General features: G+C 45.4%; 1 protein-coding gene and 1 long non-coding RNA gene across 5 annotated transcripts in view; one reads left to right on the forward strand and one right to left on the reverse strand.

Moving 5' to 3' along the window:
* LOC134487012 (uncharacterized) overlaps nt 1–16,167 on the forward strand; it is a 55,322-nt gene that overhangs the window by 26,867 nt on the left and 12,288 nt on the right. Inside the window, exon 3 of one of the 2 annotated variants that reach the window (XR_010066682.1) lies at nt 8,553–8,680. This is a non-coding gene — a long non-coding RNA (uncharacterized LOC134487012). Of the gene's footprint in view, nt 1–8,552; nt 8,780–16,167 lie in introns of those variants that run through there. The other variant, XR_010066681.1, reaches the window with a different exon arrangement.
* On the reverse strand, nt 194–3,832 carry Rpl11 (ribosomal protein L11). Of its 3 annotated transcripts, none has more exons than XM_006239224.5 (6): nt 3,704–3,832; nt 2,912–3,062; nt 1,859–1,965; nt 1,528–1,659; nt 517–627; nt 194–258 (listed from the first exon to the last, which is right to left on the reverse strand). In XM_006239224.5, exons 1-6 carry the CDS (start codon nt 3,707–3,709, stop codon nt 229–231), a joined length of 537 nt encoding a protein of 178 aa, XP_006239286.1. In that variant the 5' UTR covers nt 3,710–3,832; the 3' UTR covers nt 194–228. The 3 variants fall into 3 exon arrangements, with proteins under 3 accessions (XP_006239286.1, XP_038966338.1, NP_001020910.1); XM_039110410.2 differs by lacking the exon at nt 3,704–3,832 and adding an exon at nt 3,510–3,542; NM_001025739.1 differs by lacking the exon at nt 3,704–3,832 and having other exon boundaries at nt 2,912–3,404.

The following is a 16,167-nucleotide window of genomic DNA, read 5'->3' on the forward strand; positions in this document are numbered from 1 at the left end:
TAAGCTGGGCCTCGGCACCACAGTCCATCTGCAGGGCACTTGAACACAATGCTCAGCTCAGCTGCGGTGAAACACGGTGTACAGGAGGCAGGCTGCAGCTGCCAGTAATTCCCATTGGGGCTTTAAATGCTTGAGGTCCCAGGATCTGAGTGTGGCCACACTACTTCACAAACACACAACTGTAACACATGCATTTCTGAGAAAACTTTATTGGCCTTTGGATAAAGTTTATTTGCCAGGAAGGATGATGCCATCATACTGAAAGAGAAGAAATTTTGTTTTCAGAACGAGCGTCCACAGCAAGAACTGCAGCAAAAACTAGTTTGACAATTCTGACTCCAGACACCTACACTCAAGACCTTTCCACCACCAACCCTGGGAGCCGTTTAACGAAGTCACCCCAGTATCCAATCTTTCCACAAGCTACCCACCCAACAGCACTGTGTTCAGAGCTCCCACCCAACACCAGCCACCAGCACCACACACCACCAGTTCACTGGGGGAAATCAGCTTTACCTTCTGCTGGAACCAGCGCATGGCCTCCTCTTTGCTGATTCTGTGTTTGGCCCCAATGCAGCCTGTTCTGCGCTTCTTGTCTGCGATGCTGAAACCTGGCCTACCCAGCACCTGTGCCAGAATAACCAACAGTCATCTAGCCAGCCTAGGGCCGGGTCACCAGTGGACAGACAAGACTCACACATTAGAGACCGATCTTCAAGTCATCCAGAAACTTAACAGATTCTGAAGCAAGACCAGTACCTCTGTTGGACGGAAGTGTCGTTAGCTACCCGGACAACACACCAAGCTCTGAACACACATGCCCTGCAGGCTCCTTCCCCAACTGGTCTCCAGCCTTGTAACGTCAGTCTCAAGAGGGATCTGATTCCCTTGACCTGTTCTGGCCTCTAGGCACCAGACACACATGTAATACTAACATGCAGGGAGTTCAAGGCCAGCCTGGGCTGTAAACCAAAGACCCTGCCTCACAACAAAAACCTTCAACATGTGTAATGTGAAGAAATGTAAAGCACCCAAAGGCACAAAGGCACACTCACCCCCTTGGTTCAGAAGCTGCCCAGAGCTCTGCCGCCCTAACCGACCTCCCCCTCAGGTCTCACTTTTACGTCTGGCTCTTTGCTCTCACAGAAGCACTGTGGTAACAGAGTCATTTCCACATGAAAACCCCACTTGAGCACAGTCTGTTTCCATGTCTTCCCCACAGAACTCACGTGTGCCAGAGACTAGGGATGAGTGGAGACAGGGTAGCCAATGCCAGGGACAAAGGCAGCACAGGTTTCTCCCAGAGAGCTTTGCACAGCAGAGACCTGTCAACCCTGTGTGGTTGAACCTGTACACTTGCTAGAACAAGGCCCTTCTCTCAAGGGGGACACACAGGCAGACAAGACACAGACTTCAACCCAGCACTACATCCCAACAGCAAGACAGCATGTGCGGACAACAGACAGAGGAGCAGCAGGCCCTCTCCCCACAGGCAGCTTGGGATCAAGAAGTCCACATTCCACATACCACATAGAAATCCAGGCCATAGATGCCAATGCTTGGGTCATATTTGATGCCTAGGTCAATGTGTTCCTGAATCCCAAAGCCAAAGTTGCCGGTATCTGAGAAGTTATTCTTCCGTAATTCGTACTCTCGCACCTGAGGAGACATAAAGAGCAACCAGGTTATTCCTTGTGTTTAAAGAGCATAGTATGAGCTCAGACCAACACCCAGAAGGTCCGGAGCAAAACCAAAACTCTGTGCATCCCAGCCAGGAGAACAGGCAACCCTTCCCTTAAACCAAATCATCTCTCATCATCCATCAAATGTTCCCCACTTCCAGGCCAGCCCACCTCACCTTCAGGCCTTTCTCCAGAATCTCCTCTGCCTTGGCTCCACGGACAGTGCAGTGAACAGCGATTTTCTCATTTCTCCGGATGCCAAAGGACCTGACGGTGTATCTAGCTGCAAGAAGGGAACAGAGAGGTAGGTAACATTTTACTCCCACTGCCCGGCATCTAACGTGTTAATCAACCTCACCCACCAACACAGAACAGAGCTTTCCAGCTCTAATGTCCCCAGCCGCACTTCAGCTAAGAACATTACAATCCCCAGAGTTCATGACATTAGGCAAGTCAGAGACAAAGGTTAGCACCGTTAATACTCCTTGAGAATGTCAAATGTAGCCCAGGCTGGCCTTGACCTGGGAGCAATCTTCCTGTTTCAGTCCGGGTACAGGAGTTACAATCATAGGCTACCAGGCCTAGCTTAACATTATGCTCTATCATACAGGAACCTGCATTCAAAATCCAGAATGGGGTGTGGAAGGGACAAGCTGGGAGGTTGACATTGGTAAAAGCTAGTATTTTCAAAAGGCCGACTGTCCAGATGTCCTGAGGCTAACTAGCCCAGGCTCACCGGTGGTACTAAGAAAGGGTATCCAATCCCAACAACAGACCACCTATAACCACACTCCCAACAGACCCCATGTTTCAAGCACATTAACACCTCCCATGTGGCCACACAAGGGAATCAGAATTCATTTTAAGGAAGCTGAGGTAGAGCCTAAAGTTAAGAAGCACTGATAGGGGGCTGGAGAGGTGGCTCAGTGGTTTAAAGAGGTCCTGAGTTCAAATCCCAGCAGCACCCACATGGTGGTTCACAACCATCTATAACAACATCTCACGCCCTCTTCTGTCAAGCAAACAGAGTACTCAGATACGAACATGAATATTAAGAATAAGAACGGATAGTCTCTCACCCCAGCAGTGTAATGTATTAACCCTGTTCTTACCTGTCAACCAGGCGGAATACTACACGTCTACTCTAGCTCCCTATTCGCACTCCTGTTCCGGCTAGATGGACTGAGGCCTTCCATCCACGCCTCTCTGGCTAGCCCATCACCACTCACCTTTGGAAAACACAGGGGTCTGGCCTGTGAGCTGCTCCAACACCTTGGCTGCTCGGGTCAGTCTGTCTCCACTCTCCCCCACGCAGATATTGAGGCAGAGCTTGCGGATACGAAGTTCCCGCATGGGGTTCTCCTTTTCACCCTGATCTTGCTGCAGAAAAGAGTAAACGCAGCCGTCAAAGTCGAGAAGCCAATGTCTTCTCCAGTCTGATCTCTACGGTCCCGAATCCTATGGACTAAGGACTAAAAAGGTCTCAGTGTTTGGGGCGGAGGAGCACTGAGTAAGCCTGAATGCTAAGGCGGTCGATGTTTCTGGGTAATAGACACAAGAGCTTATAGAAAGCCAATCAGACAGGAGAGAATACAATGTAACCTTAAAATGACAAACTACAGGAAACATCGGCCTACGCGACCTGCCCTCCTCCTTCCCAAGCTGTCTGCAAGCGAGCACCAGTCCTGAGTAGGGACCCGCAGATGCTCCCCAGCACCAAACAAGCTTCAAGTCCCCTGGGCTGGGACCCGACAGAGAGCTCGGCACATTCCGCTCGCGCTCCCGGAAGCCCCCAGACCCCGCGTCTGGGCCCTCGGGGCCGCTGACCTGAGCCCCATTCCTACGATGGGCGGCGACGTGACGGGCGAGCCCTGCGCCCGCACAGCCCTGCCGGTCTTAATGCCACCAGCATCGCGGGCTCCGTCCTCCTCCAGCCACCGGCGAAACAGCCCTCGTGGGCTCCGCCGGCCGCGGATGGAGATGGATGAAAGAGAGGCAAAAGCAACTCTTGCTCTACTCACCGCCATGGTGGAGAACAGGAAGAGAGAGTGGGACTTCCGGCCCCGTGGCCTTATGGGTCAGGAGGCGGGATTTTTCTCCTAGGCTGACAAACGAGGTGAGAGTGGGAAAGAGAGGCACGGTTGTCTTGGCGCTGCCTCCTCTAGTGGATCGTCCTCGGAACTGCAGTCATCTCGGGCTAAAGACCAGGTCTTTTGAAAACCAGGTAGACTGGTATGTTCTTGAGTCCATCACTTCAAGAACAGAGTCATAGCCGTACTTTAAGTGGACCTTGGTTTGCAAAGTTCCCAGCATGTACGCTGTATTTCAAAACTGGCTGGGGTTGGGGATTTAGCTCAGTGGTAGAGCGCTTGCCTAGCAAGCGCAAGGCATCTAGGTTCGATCCCCAGCTCCGAAGGAGAAAAAAAAAAAACTGGCTGTAACTCCAGTTCCAGGGAGACAGATCCCTCTTCTGGCATCTACAGGCACCAGGTTATGCAGGCAGGCAGGCAAAACACCCATATAAATAAAAAAAAATAAGCAAAATTTTCAAAATAAGCTGAGGCTGGAGAGATGGTGCAGTAGTTAAGAGCATTGACAGCTCTTCCACAGGTCCTGAGTTCAAATCCCAGCAACCTCATGGTGGCTCACAATCAACTAAACTGATGCCCTCTTCTAGTATGCAGGTGTACATGCAGATAGAACACTCGTTTACATAAGTAAAAGGATAAACTGTACAGATTCTAGGGCATTTATTTTGTAACAATGTTAACATAGAAGTTATACTAATCAGCGTAGTGGCTTAAATCAGCTGTTACAGTCTGATGCCCTTGCCTTCCTCCCGAGGACGCCAGACACACACTTGCAAGAACACATGTGCGGGGGGAAAATTTTTCATATAGATAAACTAATAAATGCTAAATAAAATTTGAAAATAGAGTCCTGAGCTGTGAATACAGGCAGGTGTGGTTTTAATTCAACTTACTAGTTACTAATTTAAATGATTTCAGTCTGTTTTCTTTCCCCTTGTGTAAAATAGGTACTTCAGGGGGTTGGGGATTTAGCTCAGTGGTAGAGCGCTTGCTAGCATGCGCAAGGCCCTGAGTTCGGTCCCCAGCTCCGGGAAAAAAAAAAAAAAATAGGTACTTCAGTGTCACGGGTTACTGTGAAAATTCAGTGAAGTAGTGAAGTGTGTAAGTTGTTACTTTTATGATTAATACAAGCCTAGAATACAACATCCAAGCAACGCTCACCTTCCAAAAAAGGTATTAAACAGGTTAGCTAAAAAGAGAGGACAGCAGAGATGCAGGGGAGAGAGAGAGAGAGAGAGAGAGAGAGAGAGAGAGAGAGAGAGAGAGAGAGAGAGAGAGGAAGAAGAAGGAGGAGGAGGAGGAGAAGGAAGAAGAGGAAGAGGAGGAAGAGGATGGAGAGGATGGAGAGGAGGGAGAGGAGAGGAGTAGGGAAGGGAAAGAGAAGAGAAGAGAAGAGAAGAGAAGAGAAGAGAAGAGAAGAGAAGAGAAGAGAAGAGAAGAGATCTTACCGTGGCTTACAGATGCATCCGAGACAAGAGCATCAGTTCAGACTGTAGGACACGCCCCCTTCCAGGGTTACATTGAATCCTTAGTAGCTGAACTCAAGGCTGAGGACCACCACAATCCACATCCCAGGCAGATGCTGGCCTTCCTTGATTCAGTCAGTTTCTCTAACAGGAATACATGAGCAAAGAAGAACACATATGCCTTTGGTAGAAAAATGGCCTATTCTCTCCCTTCTGTTACCCCCAACACCCCTCTCTAACCTACGCAGGGGAGACATGCGAGGCCGATGATCTGAGTTCAATCCTCAGAACCCATGTACAGGTAGAAGGAGAGAACTGACGTCACAAAACTGTCCTGCAACTTTCACACTCCTGCCATGGCACGTGAAACCTACACATGCAAGTAATGAGAATCTTGAAAAACCCAGTTATGTTATGCGATTATGTTTTTGTTTCAATCCCAGGCAGGGGATATGGGGTTGCTTCGGACTGTCCACAGCCACTATGATTTGTCTCATGCTCTAGAAGGGGTGTGATTTTTGCAAGCTGTAGCTAGTTTATGTTTGGAATTTTGGGGGCACTTAAGAGAGTATAAATGCGGGGTTGGGGATTTAGCTCAGTGGTAGAGCGCTTGCCTAGGAACCGCAAGGCCCTGGGTTCGGTCCCCAGCTCCGAAAAAAAGAACCAAAAAAAAAAAAAAAAAAAAAAAAGAGAGAGTATAAATGCAAGAGGACCAAGCGGGCTGGTGACAGCTGCTACTCCCTCCACTGTTTCTCCCTGCCACTGCTGGTCCAGGCTGTTGCATTTGAGGCTTTTGCTGGATTGCTGGATTGATGATAGCTGTTTGGAGATATGATGATACAGAAGGGACTAGGGTAGAGTAGGGGTGGAGAAGGGTGTTAGATAAATGAACCCAATAAAAAAGCCAAAAAGTCCAGTTATAAGTGACACCTAACCTAGAGCTAGGTAAAATGAGACACATGATTTCCAATGCCATAGAAGAAGTGGCAAGGGAAGAAGGAAGGAATATTCTGCCTCAGGGTACCACCAAAAAGTTAATTTGCTGCTGCTGGCTCTGGGTTCTTTCCCACTCTGCTCTCAGAGGGGAATTTCTATTTCTTCCTCCTCCTCCTCTTCTCCATTCTCCTCTTCTCCCTGCTCTTCTCTATTCTCCTCCTCTTCCTCTTCCTCTTCCTCCTTTTCCTCCTTTTCTTCTTCCTTCTCTTCCTCCTCCTTTTTTTTTTTAAAGATTTATTTATTATATATAAGTACACTGTATCTGTCTTCAGATACACCAGAAGAGGGCATCGGATCTCTTTACAGATGGTTGTGAGCCACCATGTGGTTGCTGGGAATTGAACTCAGGACCTCTGGAAGAGCAGTTGGGTGCTCTTAACCACTGAGCCATCTCTCCAGCTCCCTCTTCCTCCTCCTTTTTTTGTATTTCAAAAAAGATTGAGGGCTGGAGAGATGGCTCAGTGGTTAAGGGCACTGACTGCTCTTCCTGAGTTCAGTCCCCAGCAACCACATGGTGGCTCACAACCATCTGTAAAGAGATCCGATGCCCTCTTCTGGTGTGTCTGAAGACAGCTACAGTGTACTTATATATAATAAATGAATAAATCTTAAAAAAAAATAGTTTGGGATAAGGTTGAGGAGCCTCATTCCCTAAGATTGTACAAGGCTCTAAGGAAGCTTTCACGGATTTCTTGTAAAGCTTGGTTTCAGCTGTAAAAAAAGAGCTATATCAAGCTCTGATGCCAGACAGATGCTGATAGAGACTCTAATGTTTAAGACTGTGAATACTAGGGGCTGGAGAGATGGCTCAGCGGTTAAGAGCACCCGACTGCTCTTCCAGAGGTCATGAGTTCAATTCCCAGCAACCACATGGTGGCTCACAACCATCTGTAAAGAGATCCGATGCCCTCTTCTGGTGTGTCTGAAGACAGCTACAGTGTACTTATATATAATAAATGAATAAATCTTAAAAAAAAAATAGTTTGGGATAAGGTTGAGGAGCCTCATTCCCTAAGATTGTACAAGGCTCTAAGGAAGCTTTCACGGATTTCTTGTAAAGCTTGGTTTCAGCTGTAAAAAAAGAGCTATATCAAACTCTGATGCCAGACAGATGCTGATAGAGACTCTAATGTTTAAGACTGTGAATACTAGGGGCTGGAGAGATGGCTCAGCGGTTAAGAGCACCCGACTGCTCTTCCAGAGGTCATGAGTTCAATTCCCAGCAACCACATGGTGGCTCACAACCATCTGTAAAGAGATCCAATGCCCTCTTCTGGTGTATCTGAAGACAGCTACAGTGTACTTATATATAATAAATAAATAAATCTTTAAAAAAAAAGACTGTGAATACTAAATGTAAGAGTTATTAGACCTATTAGTCTGTTAAAGGCATAAGCAGCACCAATGGATAAGTGAATAAGGGAGACATGATATTGGCTCTCACAAGCATCATGCCAATATCATAGGACAAGCTGTAGCTAGAGGTCTCAGGTATCAAAATCCTTGCTGCTTTAACCACAGGGTATTAGGCCACTCATAAAGATGCTGTGACCAAGTCAGATCTCTAAATGTCTGATGATTTTACTGTGAGAGATATGGTTCTTTCCACCAGAGAAGGGGGACAAGCCATTTCTGACAGCAATGAGTTCTCTTTGGAAAGAAAGCCAAGTCTTCCGGGGCTTTGCAGAGGTAAAGGGTACCATTGGACTGATGAATGCAGGTCCAGGAGAGACATACAAGGTAATCTCTTGGTGTTGGGAAACAAAATGAAGGGCCTGCCAGCTTGCGGCCCATAGCAGTAAATATGAACCTTTTCCCCCTGGTCAGCCAGGAGATAAGAAGCAGGCAGAAAAACCACGACAAAATATTGATAACAAAATAGCCACTGGCATTTATGATCCTTTGCCTTCAAGAGCAGTAGAGATATATAAGGGAAAAAAGGGTAGATTATTATATCTCCCTAAGAAAGAAAAAAGAAAGGTGGCTTATAATATCTTCTTTTATTTATTTATTTACTTACTTATTTATTTTTATTTTGTATAAGTACACTGTCGCTGTCCTCAGACACACCAGAAAAGGGCCTCAGATCCCTTTACATATGGTTGTGAGCCACCATGTGTTTGCTGGGAATTGAACTCAGGACCTCTAGGAAGAGCAGTCAGTGCTCTTAACCACTGAGCCATCTCTCCAGTCCCCATTATATCTTTAAACTAAGCAAGTAATAACAAGTCTCAAATATTTCACATTGGCTTAGATTAATGTTTATTGATAGAAATTTAGGGTTATATTTGTGACAATATAATGAATATATTTCTTAGATATTCTGGGCCTGTCAGCTGAACACTGGATGCCCCACTGAAAGAGAGGAACCTTGGGCAGCCAACAACAGTCTCTCTCATTTCTACAATTTTGGAAGCTGCTTGCTCTACACTTCCTACATACTCAGGTAATATTTACCCTTCTTAGGTCTCTGATGAGGGAGAAGACTAGATAGTTGATAGTCTTACACTTTTCCTTATTAAAGATTAAAGACGTAGGGGCTGGGGATTTAGCTCAGTGGTAGAGCGCTTACCTAGGAAGCGCAAGGCCCTGGGTTCGGTCCCCAGCTCCGAAAAAAAGAACCAAAAAAAAAAAAAATTAAAGACGTAAAAGCTTAAGTTGTTTAGGACTTAAAAAATGTTGTAGGGTCTAAAAAGTTGGGTTTTTTTGTTTGTTTTGTTGTTGTTGTTGTTGTTTTAATTTTTTTAAAGGTTTATTTATTTATTATATACATTGTAGCTATCTTCAGACATACCAGAAGAGGGCATCAGATCTTATTACAGATGGTTGTAAGCCACCATGTGGTTGCTGGGATTTGAACTCAGGACCTCTAGAAGAGCAGTTGGTGCTCTTAACCACTGAGCCATCTCTCCAGCCCTAAAAAGTTGTTTTTAAGTTGATAAATGTAAGTTATGATAAAGTGATTTAGGTACAGAACTTCGGACTAAGATAGAATAGATAGTGAGATATTTTCCCCAAGGTTGCCAAAGACAGATGGACTAAACATTATAAATATAATTCTTCCCTGCTAGTTCTCATAATTGTTCTTATTGTATATAGTTTATTGATTATAGAGAAAAAGTCATTTTTGAACTAAAAGAGAGAAATGTAGAAGAATTTTGGTTTCTTTAAAAACCCAGTCATGTTATGTGCCATGATATGTTGGAAGTATGTGATCTGCTTTTTTATTTTGATTTTATAGAGGATTACAGTTAACTGATTGCATGAAGATCTCAGAAGAGACTTTGAATGTTGGACCTTTTTTTTTTTTTTTTTAATTTTTTCCCCCCGGAGCTGGGGACCGAACCCAGGGCCTTGCGTTTCCTAGGCAAGTGCTCTACCACTGAGCTAAATCTCCAACCCCGAATGTTGGACTTTTTTAAACATTTATTTACTTTATGTATATAAGTACACTGTCGCTGTCTTCAGACACACCAGAAGAGGGCATCAGATCCCATTACAGATGGTTGTGAGCCCCCATGTGGTTGCTGGGAATTGAACTCAGAACCTCTGGAAGGGTAGCCAATAATTTTAACCTCTGAGCCATCTCTCCAGCCCAAACTTTGGATTTTATTTTTTTAAAGATTTATTTATTTATCATATACAAGTACGCTGTAGCTGTCTTCAGATACACCAGAAGAGGGCATCAGATCCCATTACAGATGGTTGTGAGCCACCATGTGGTTGCTGGGAATTGAACTCATGACCTCTGGAAGAGCAGTCGGTGCTCTTAACCGCTGAGCCATCTCTCCAGCCCCCCAAACTTTGGATTTTTAACTATTGTCCAGACTATGATAGGCTGTGGGGCCTTTTGAAGTTGGACTAAATACATTGTGGATTATGTTATGGCTATAAGTCTATGGGGACTATGGAGTGGAATGTGATGGTTTGAATAGGTTTGGTCCCCATAAAATCATGTATTTGAATGCTTGGCCCTTGGGCAATGGCACTATTAAGAGGCATGGCCTTGTTGGAGGATGTATGTTACTGTGGGGGGTGGGGGGTGGGCTTTGAGGTCTCCTAGTGCCTAAGCCCTGTCCAGTGTGGAATCAGAACCTCCTCCTGGCTGCCTTCCAAGGACAGTTCCCTTCCGCTGCCTGAGAATCAAGATGTAGAACTCTCAGCTCCTCCAGCACCATGGCTGCTTGCCACCATGATAATGAACTTCTTTTTTTTTTTTCTTTCTTTTTTTTTTTTCTTTTTTTCGGAGCTGGGGACCGAACCCAGGGCCTTGCGCTTGCTAGGCAAGTGCTCTACCGCTGAGCTAAATCCCCAACCCCCCCTTTTTTTTTTTTTTTTTTGATAATGAACTTCTTAAACATAAGCCAGCTCCGATTAAATGTTTGCCTGTATAAGAGCTGCCTTGGTCCTGCTTTCCCTTCAATGCTATGAAACCCAAACTAAGACACAAGCTCTTGTATCTACATATATCACATAAAATAAATTAATCAAAATCAATAAAAAATTCAAACTTAAAAGAATAGTTGGGGATATATAGTAGTAGCTCAGTTAGTAGAGCACCCGCCAATTTCATACAAATCCCTGGGTTCCACACTTTTCTACTTTACCTGTTGCTGTGATCAAACACTCTGACCAAAAGCTAACTGGGGGAGGAAAGGATTTATTTCATGTAATAGATTACAGAACATCCTCATGGGAAACTAAGGCAGGACCTCTATGCCTTATGAATGCTGTGTGCTGCTTCTGTGGATCATGCTTAACTAGCTTTATTATGTAGTCCAGGACCGCATGCCTAGGGAATGAAACTGCCCACAGTGGACTGGACCATCCCACATCAGTTAACAATGGTCACATCCCTCCCACACATGGGAGACATCCCTCCCACACATGCCCATAGGCCAATTGGATCTAGGCAGTTTCCTCAATTGTGGTTTCTCCCTTAAGGTGACTTGTAGGGTGTCTCACATGGACAATTAAGACAAACCCAGGCACATCCCCAGAAGTACATATGATGACCCAAGTCTGCAGTCCCCAGTGCTTGGGAAGTAGAGGCAGGAGGCACAGAAATTCAAGACCATTCTCGGGGCTAGAGAGATGGCTCAGCGGTTAAGAGCACCCGACTGCTCTTCCAGAGGTCCTGAGTTCAATTCCCAGCAACCACATGGTGGCTCACAACCATCTGTAAAGAGATCCGATGCCCTCTTCTGGTGTATCTGAAGACAGCTACAGTGTACTTATATATAATAAATGAATAAATAAATCTTTAAAAAAAAAAAGAAATTCAAGGCCATTCTCAGCGCAATACCATGAGACATTTCTAATAAGTAAATAAGAATGATTCAGACTTATAATAAAAAGATTATCACTTTCCGTTCCCTGAAGAGAACAGTTGAGGATCGGAAGGGGATTGCTTACCACCCAGTGACTGGCTAAGTACCAAGTTAGAAGACGATAATGAGGGTTGGGGATTTAGCTCAGTGGTAGAGCGCTTGCCTAGCGAGCGCAAGGCCCTGGGTTCAGTCCCCAGCTCCGGAAAAAAAAAAAAAAAAAGACGATAATGAAATTAACTCCTCTGAGCCAAACCCCAGGCTTCCCACTCCACGTCGGTGGAATTGAGAAGGAACCCTTCAATGGGACAGTGAACTTGACAATTTACTTGTTTTTCTGCAACTTTACAGAACCACACCAGTCTGGGAGATCAGCATCATTTCCATCTTTGAGATGGGTAAATGAGGTCTCTGATGTCACAGGAACTTCTCTGGAGTTGGGCCTGAACCCTGACATCTAGCACAGTGGCCAAAAGCTACCAGGCAGTGCTCTTTTAGCCTCTAGAACAGTGTTTCTCAACCTGTAGGTCTCAACCCTTTGGGTTTGAACAACTGTTTCACAGAGTTGCCTTAGGCAATTGGAAAACACAGATGTTACCTTATGATTCATAACAGTAGCAAAATTACAGTTACGAAGTAGCACCGAAAATGGATTTTTGGTTGTGGGTCACCACAACAGGGGGAAGTGTATTAAAGGGTTGTAACATTAGGAAGGTTAGAACCACTGTTCTAGGACTTAACAGATACCTAATAACTAACTGTTCAAGACACAGGAACAGGCCTCCCCCCCCTTTGTAAAAAGATTTATTTATTTATTTTATGTATGTAAGTACAATGTTGCTCTCTTTAGACACGCCAGAAGAAGGCACCTGATTCCATAACAGATGGTTGTGAGCCACCATGTGGTTGCTGGGATTTGAACTCAGGACCTCTGGAAGAGCAGCCAGTGCTCTTAACCACTGACCCATCTCTCCAGTTCTTGGGGTGTGCTGTTGTTGTTGTTGATGCTATTGTTGCTGTTGCTGTTGTTGTCGTCGTCGTCATCGTTTTGAGAGAGAGAGTGTTTCGTGTATCTCAGGCTGGCTTTGGAATCCTTAGTAACCAAGGATGGCCTTGAACTTCTGACCCTTCAGCCTCTACTTGGGTACTGGGATCACAGGCTTGCTCTACCACACGTGGTTTATTAGTGTGGTAGATCAACCCCAGGGCCTTGCACATCTCAGGTGAGCACTACACCAACTGAGATGCATTCCCTTTTCAAAAATCCACTTAATACCTGGGAGCAGTGTTGGACACCTTTCATCCCAGCATTCAGGAAGCAGAAATAGAGGATCTGTGTTCAAGGCCAGCCTCTTGTGGGTGGGAAGGGGGTCTCCAGGATTGAGGGTTGGCAGGGAAGCAATCTGGGTGAGGTAAAACTGAAACTTGGTTCAGTTCGACTTGGCATCCATCACTGGTTCAAACTCCGAGGGTTTGACACCAGGTCAGTGATTTTAGCCAAGCTGAGGCACGGCACAATCCGGAGGAAAAAAGTTCTGATAACAATTAACTCACTCCCAACTAAATGATGAATTTAAGACAGGTTTTTATTAAAACCCCCTTCAAAGCACATCTGGCTTCTTTCACAAAGATGGGTATTGCCCAAGATTTAGGGTTCAGAGATCACGACTGAGGTAAGCATAATCCCAGTGGGTGTCAGGAGTGGCCTGGCCCTGAGACAACACAGAAGTCACTTATGCTGTTGGAAAGCACAAATGACATCACTCAAAAGGCTGGGTTTTATGGCACTGCTCAAAATTTAGGAGGAAAGGGTCTGGGATAGGTAAAGCATAAATTCTAAGAGATACAAGCACAGCCTGGCTCAACAGATAGCAAAGGATCACCAGGTTGTAAACTGTATTCGTTTCCAGGGAAGACTGTGTAATGGCTATTCCACCCAGTGACTGGCTAAGTACCAAGTCAGAAGATGGTAATAAAATGAACTCACTGATCCAAGCCCCAGGCTGCCCACTCCAGGTCGGTGTTATCAACCTGACTACATATGGAATGAACTAGAATTGGAGGGCTCACCGGTGATCCAGATCTTGAAGCTGGAAGACACAAATTTCTGACCTGGAACTTGGCATGGAGTTCTTGAGGCATAGTGGCCATGAAAAGCCTAGGCTCAGGCAAGGTAGTGCACAGCTTTAATCCCAGGAAACTGAGGCAAGGAGATCTCTGAGTTTAAGGTCAGCCTGGGAAAAAGCAAGCTCCAGATCCAGTCATGGTGGTACGCACCTTTACTCTGGGCCACACCTTCTGTTGGAGACCAATATACAGAGATTGGAAGAAGGAAGACTCTTCCCTGCTTGCTCTTCCTTGCCAGCACAGCCGTTGGAACCCACTTCTTCAGAAGACCAGCTCAAACAGCTAGCCTTGTGGGACAGAGAAACTACTAGACTCTTGGACTTCCCGTCCACAGCTGCCCATTGTCGGGTTAGTTGGGCTACAAACTGTAAGTCATCAAAATAAACTCCCTCAATATAGAGAGACATTCCATAAATTCTGTGACTCTAGAGAACCCTGACTAATCCAACAGGTAAATCTCCTAATCTCCTTCCCTTTTTTTTTTTTTTTTTTTTTCGCTGAGAACTGAACCCAGGGCCTTGCACTTGCTAGGCAAGCGCTCTACCACTAAGCTAAATCCCCAACCCCTATCTCCTTCATTTGAAAGAAGATTGTGTGTTTACCTTTCCTGGCTTGTCTGGCGCTTATCTATGTACATGAGGACCTCTGCCCTCTACAAGCCTCTTCTAAGCTCCAGGATGGACAGACAGGTATATAGACTCTATCTCAAAAATTAGCAACAACAACAACAGCAACAACAACAAAAATAGATTGTGAACTGGGTTGGCAGCTTACATTTGTAATTCCTACTTCCTGGAAGTCGGGGCATTGTGCACTCAAGGCCAGCCTGGTCAGCATAGCAAGACTATTTCAAAGTATAAGAAGGGAGGGTTGGAGAGGTGGCTCAGTGGTTAAGAATGATTAAGAACATGGGTTCAGGGGTTGGGGATTTAGCTCAGTGGTAGAGCGCTTGCCTAGGAAGCGCAAGGCCCTGGGTTCGGTCCCCAGCTCCAAAAAAAAGAACCAAAAAAAAAAAAAAAAAAAAGAACATGGGTTCAATTTCCAGCACTCATATGGTAGCCCACAACTGTTTCTGGGGGATCTAATGTTGTGGGCCTGTAAGTAGTACACAGACAACATGTAGAGGCAAAATACTCAAGCACATAAAAAAAAATAGGAAAAACTAACACACACACACACACACACACACACACACACATGCATATTATATATTTAGAAGTTGAGGATACAACTCAGCAGTCAAGAGCTTGCCTAGCATGTACAAGGTCTTAGGTTGAATCACCAAGACACACAAAACCAAACACTAGGTTATTCCTTTTTTTTTTTTAGATTTATTTATTTATTATATATAAGTACACTGTAGCTGTCTTCAGACACACCAGAAGAGGGCATCAGATCTCTTTACAGATGGTTGTGAGCCACCATGTGGTTGCTGGGAATTGAACTCAGGACCTCTGGGAGAGCAGTCAGGTGCTCTTAACTGCTGAGCCATCTCTCCAGCCCTAGGTTATTCCTTTTTAACTTTGTTTGACACTGTAGCTCAAGCTGGTCTTGAGCTTTAAGCCTCTGGAGTCAGACCTAAGCCACCAGGTCCACCTTATAAAATTAAAACAGAACTGACTTCTCCATCATGGCACATAATCTAAGCCAGTAGTTTTCAACCTTCCTAATATTGTGAGCCTTCAATACAGTTCCTCATGTTGTGGTGACCCCCCCCCCCATAAAATTATTTTGTTGTTACTCACGTGATGGTTTGTATATGCTCGACCCAGGGAGCAGCACTATTAGAATATGTGGCCCTGTTGGAGGGGATGTGGTCCTGTTGGGATAGGTGTGTCACTGTGGGTGTGGGCTTTTAAGACCCTCATCCTAGCTGCCTGGAAGCCAGTCTTCTGCTAGCAGCCTTCAGATGAAGATGTAGAACTCTCAGCTTCTCTTGCACCATGCCTGCCTTGTTCCCACCTTGATAATAATGGACTGAACCTCTGAACCTGTGAGCCAGCCCCAATTAAATGTTGTCCTTTGGGGTTGGGGATTTAGCTCAGTGGTAGAGCGCTTGCCTAGGAAGCGCAAGGCCCTGGGTTCGGTCCCCAGCTCCGAAAAAAAGAACCAAAAAAAAAAAAAAAATGTTGTCCTTTAAGAGTTGCATTGCGGGGGCTGGGGATTTAGCTCAGTGGTAGAGCGCTTACCTAGGAAGCGCAAGGCCCTGGGTTCGATCCCCAGCTCCGAAAAAAAAGAACCAAAAAAAAAAAAAAAAGAGTTGCATTGCGGGGGGGGGGGGGGGGGGGTTGGGGTTGGGGATTTAGCTCAGTGGTAGAGCGCTTGCCTAGGAAGCGCAAGGCCCTGGGTTCGGTCCCCAGCTCTGAAAAAAAGAATAAGAAAAAAAAAAAAAAAGAGTTGCATTGGTTACGGTGTCTGTTCACAGCAGTAAGAGCCTAACTAAGATATTTTATTTTTTTTTAAGATTTATTTATTTTAC

Source organism: Rattus norvegicus, chromosome 5 (genome assembly GCF_036323735.1).
Source record: "Rattus norvegicus strain BN/NHsdMcwi chromosome 5, GRCr8, whole genome shotgun sequence".
NCBI lineage: Eukaryota > Metazoa > Chordata > Mammalia > Rodentia > Muridae > Rattus > Rattus norvegicus.